Raw genomic sequence first — 4,022 nt, forward strand, 5'->3', positions numbered from 1 at the left:
GTAGATACACTCCTTGGAGAGAACAATCATGGGAGAAAGAAGGGCTGCTTATAAGCAGGGAGACAGCTCAGGGGACAGGAGTGCATGGAAGGATGGACAAAGGGAAGAGGTAACTATCGGGAGGAAGTAGAAGAGGAGCTGTTGCATTGTGCTAAATTGTGGTCAATGTCATGAGACAAAGTGTATGTGAACTGCTGTATGGAAAGTGAATTTGCTCTGTAAATTTTCACCCAAATCACAATAAAGTAAATAAATAAATAGGAAAAAAGAAAGAAAGAAAACATCTGTCCCAGTGGGCTTGGATACAACCCATATTAGAAGAAGATAAGGGAGACAAATCACATATGTACATTTTTAAAAGAAGTGACTCACTCACACTATGTGTTTGGCAAAAGGAGCTCTGGTAGTTCAGTGGTTAAAGCATTTGGCTGCTAACCAAAAGATTGACAGTTCAAACCCACCAGTTGCTCCATAGAAGAAAGATGAGGCAGTCTGCCACCATAAAGATTTACAGCCATAGAACCCAATAGAGGTTGCTGAGAGTTGGAATCAAATCAATGGCTGTGAATTTAGTTTGGTATATATTTGAGAGTTAGGTTCCTTGGTTCTTATTTACTATTTATATGTCTTTGAAGGAAGCAAAAGAAAAACAGAAAGTCAGAAAAAAACTTTCAGATAGTCTGTATTATTTTTCACATAATGTTAGAAAATTTGGCCACTTGATGAGAAAGAACTTGAATTAAAATGTCAGTCCACACCACTGACATAAAACACATTGTGTATTAGTTACAATTTTTATATAAAATACAAAAATGTTAACATTTGGAAACACATTAACTTCATTTTGAATGGATAGATATTTGTTACAAATACAAATTTAAAAAATAAATAAATAAAATTACATGCAGATGTTATGCTGCTCCATAACAAAAATTTAAATTTTCAAAGGACATAAAAACAGAATATGATATTTACACATATGATCACAAGGAAAAGGATAAATTTTGTCATATTTCCAAGACTGGCTCAATATCTCTACCTCACTTCAAGAATCGGTAACCTACTAATAAAACTGGAAAATTAAAAAGAGATAAAAAATAAATTTAGCTCTTTAATTCTTGGGGAAAAAAAACTAAAAAGATTGATAGGGTTTCATATCAAGCTGAAGGCAGTCAAATGTACACATTCTAGCTGATTATATTGAAGCGAAATTGCTAATGTACTCTCCTCTTCCATTTCCCCTCTCAAGCACTATGATACTTACTGAATCAATTCATATCCCACATTCAATACAAGGAAAGGTATATTGAGAAGTTATGTTTAATCAAATGATGTTATATGATATTCTATAACAGTATCAAATCATTATAATGCATGTATTTATGCAATATTTCATGACATTGGTAAATATTTTTCTCTAAACAAAATGAGTTAAGTGAAAAGAACAGAATGCAAAAGGATTGTTAAAGTGTGATCAATCTTGAAATGTGTGTAATATTTGATTAATTTAGATTTAATGAATAGGTAGACACATATGATAAGAAAACAAATTAAAATGCACTAGTTAACTCTGGGTTATGAGAGTACATATTTACAATATTCCACAAGTCATACCCTAATTTGGATAATAAAAATTCTGGAGCCAGACTGGTTTTGAGTCTTGACTCCATCAAGTTATTGGTGTATCCTGGGCATCAATTTCCTCATTTAAAAAATGGTGACAAAAGCAATGTGTGATATATAGTACATGCTCTCTACACATTAAAGGAGGCATGGTGGTGTAGTGGTTAAAGCACTCAGGAGGTCAGTGGTTTCTGCATGGCAGAAAGATGTGGCATCTTTGGAAACCCTATGAGGCTGTTTTACTATGTCTTAGAGGGTTGTTATAAGTTGGAATCAACTCTACAGTAATCTGTTTGGATTTTATTTTATTGTTCCATTTTATGTTTTTTTATCACACAAAATTTTTTTTTACTATTATTGCAATATTTCAATATTTGTATTGAGAGGAGAAGGGGGAAATAAATTATTAGAATGTTACTGCCACGTATTTTTCATTAGAAAAACTGATTCCAAAACAATATATTGCAAGTCCACATTTTATAGGAGTGGAGTCAAAATCAACTCAATAGCAATCTGTTTAAACCAGGATACAAACCTTGATCTTTGGGAAAGAAAAGACCTTTTAGTCAAAAGCGCTCTGTGTGACTATTCAATTTTGACAGATATGCAACAGGGATTTTATCTTTTCCAAACAAAAATCAGCTTACTTACTTTGTAGAATTTCATAAAGGAAAATAATAACATATACGTGTATCCAAAAAAACACAACTCACTGTCATTGAGTCAGATCCAACTCATACAGACCCCACCTTGGGTTTCTGATGCAGTATCTCTATGGAAGTAGATTGCTCAATCTTCCTTCTGAGGAGTAGCTACTGGGGTTGAACTGCCAGCCTTCTGGTTAGCAGTCAAATGCCTTAGGCACTATGCCACCAGAGTTCATGTACAACATAATTTTATTTATTGAATAGCAACAATTTAATCAACTTACATATGTTTTTAATCAAATTAATATTTACTTAATCAAATTAATATCTACATAATCAAATTAAATTAAATATTACCACATTGTAGATTGAGAACATATGTTTTCATATATTCTAAGCTAATGAAACAAGGATATATTTATCTATATTATTACCAACATTTCTGTGAAAACCATAGTAAAATATTTTTGCCATATATATACATATATTTATATAATAATTTAATAAGAACAAGGAGAAATGGACTTGTCCACTAACAGATGGTTTTTAAAAGATCAGTAGAAAGATCATTTCTCACATAATATTCTTTTCATAGCATCTTTCACGTCTCTGTTTCTCAGACTATATATTAGAGGGTTCAGCATTGGTATTATAAGTGTGTAGAACACAGAAATAATCTTGTTTTGCTGGGGTGAGTAAAGGCCCCCAGGTTGACAATACATGAAGAATATAGTCCCATAGAATAAACTCACCACTGCTATATGGGAGCCACAGGTAGAGAAGGTCTTACTCCTGCCCTGAGTTGAGGGGATCTTCAGCACAGTGGAGAGGATATAAACATAAGATATCAGAATAGCTGCTGTTGTAGAAATGACGATAAAAGCAGAGACAACAAACATCACAATCTCATTCACAAAGCTGTCAGCACATGAGATTTCAATCAGGGCTGGAGCATCACAGAAAAAGTGATCCAATCTGTTTTCTTTACAGAAATGCAAACTGAAGGTGGAACTTGTTTCAACTACGGCATTAATGGTTCCACAGACATAGGAGCCAGTAACCAACCAAACACAGACTTTCTGAGACATGTGCACAGGGTAAAGGAGAGGAGAACAAATGGCTGAGAATCGATCAAATGCCATCACAGCCAGGAGAAAACATTCTGTTGTGACAAAGATGGCAAAGAAGAAAAACTGGGCTGCACAGCCCTTGTAAGAAATCTTCTTTTCATCAGATAAGAAATTGGCTAGGGCTTTAGGAGCGATGACTGTGGAGTAGCAGAGGTCTAAATAAGACAAATTTCTGAGGAAGAAATACATAGGGGTGTGAAGTCTGGAATCTACCTTCATCACAATTATCATGGTCATATTTCCCATTAAAATCACCATATAGATTAGCAAAAACAACAAGAATAAGCTGATCTGTGTTTCTGGATGAGTTCTGAATCCCAGAAGAATAAACTCAGTCACCTCTGAAAAATTCTTATCCAGCTTATTCGTCATGGCTGTGATTTAACTGCAACTGCAGTTGTTAGGTGCTGTTGAATTGATTTTAGACTCATATATACCAACCCTTTGTGACAGAGTAAAATTGTCCAATAGGGCAGCACAATTTATGTGAGCAGGTCACCAGGCTCTTCTCCAGTGGAGCAGCTGGGTGGGTTCAAAACACCAAGTTTCAGGTTAGTAGCTGAACACTTAACCATTGCACTACCAGGGCTCCTTAAATGCAAATGGAGGGATTGAAAAAAAA

The 4,022-nt window shown here is 34.5% G+C and overlaps 1 protein-coding gene across 1 annotated transcript; it reads right to left on the reverse strand.

Moving 5' to 3' along the window:
• Positions 1–2,836: 2,836 nt before the first annotated feature.
• On the reverse strand, positions 2,837–3,863 carry LOC103204398 (olfactory receptor 12-like). Its single transcript, XM_007949596.2, has one exon. The coding sequence runs from the start codon at positions 3,770–3,772 to the stop codon at positions 2,837–2,839; it is 936 nt and encodes a 311-aa protein (XP_007947787.1). The 5' UTR covers positions 3,773–3,863.
• Between the last annotated feature and the right edge of the window lie 159 nt (positions 3,864–4,022).

The sequence above is a fragment of the Orycteropus afer genome, unplaced genomic scaffold (genome assembly GCF_000298275.1).
Source record: "Orycteropus afer afer isolate SDZICR_OR568_19922 unplaced genomic scaffold, OryAfe1.0 scaffold00247, whole genome shotgun sequence".
Lineage (NCBI taxonomy): Eukaryota > Metazoa > Chordata > Mammalia > Tubulidentata > Orycteropodidae > Orycteropus > Orycteropus afer.

Bases quoted from the DNA above. Each gene is read 5' to 3' on its own strand.
- LOC103204398 (XM_007949596.2), bottom strand. From the start codon at position 3,772: ATGACGAATAAGCTGGATAAGAATTTTTCAGAGGTGACTGAGTTTATT.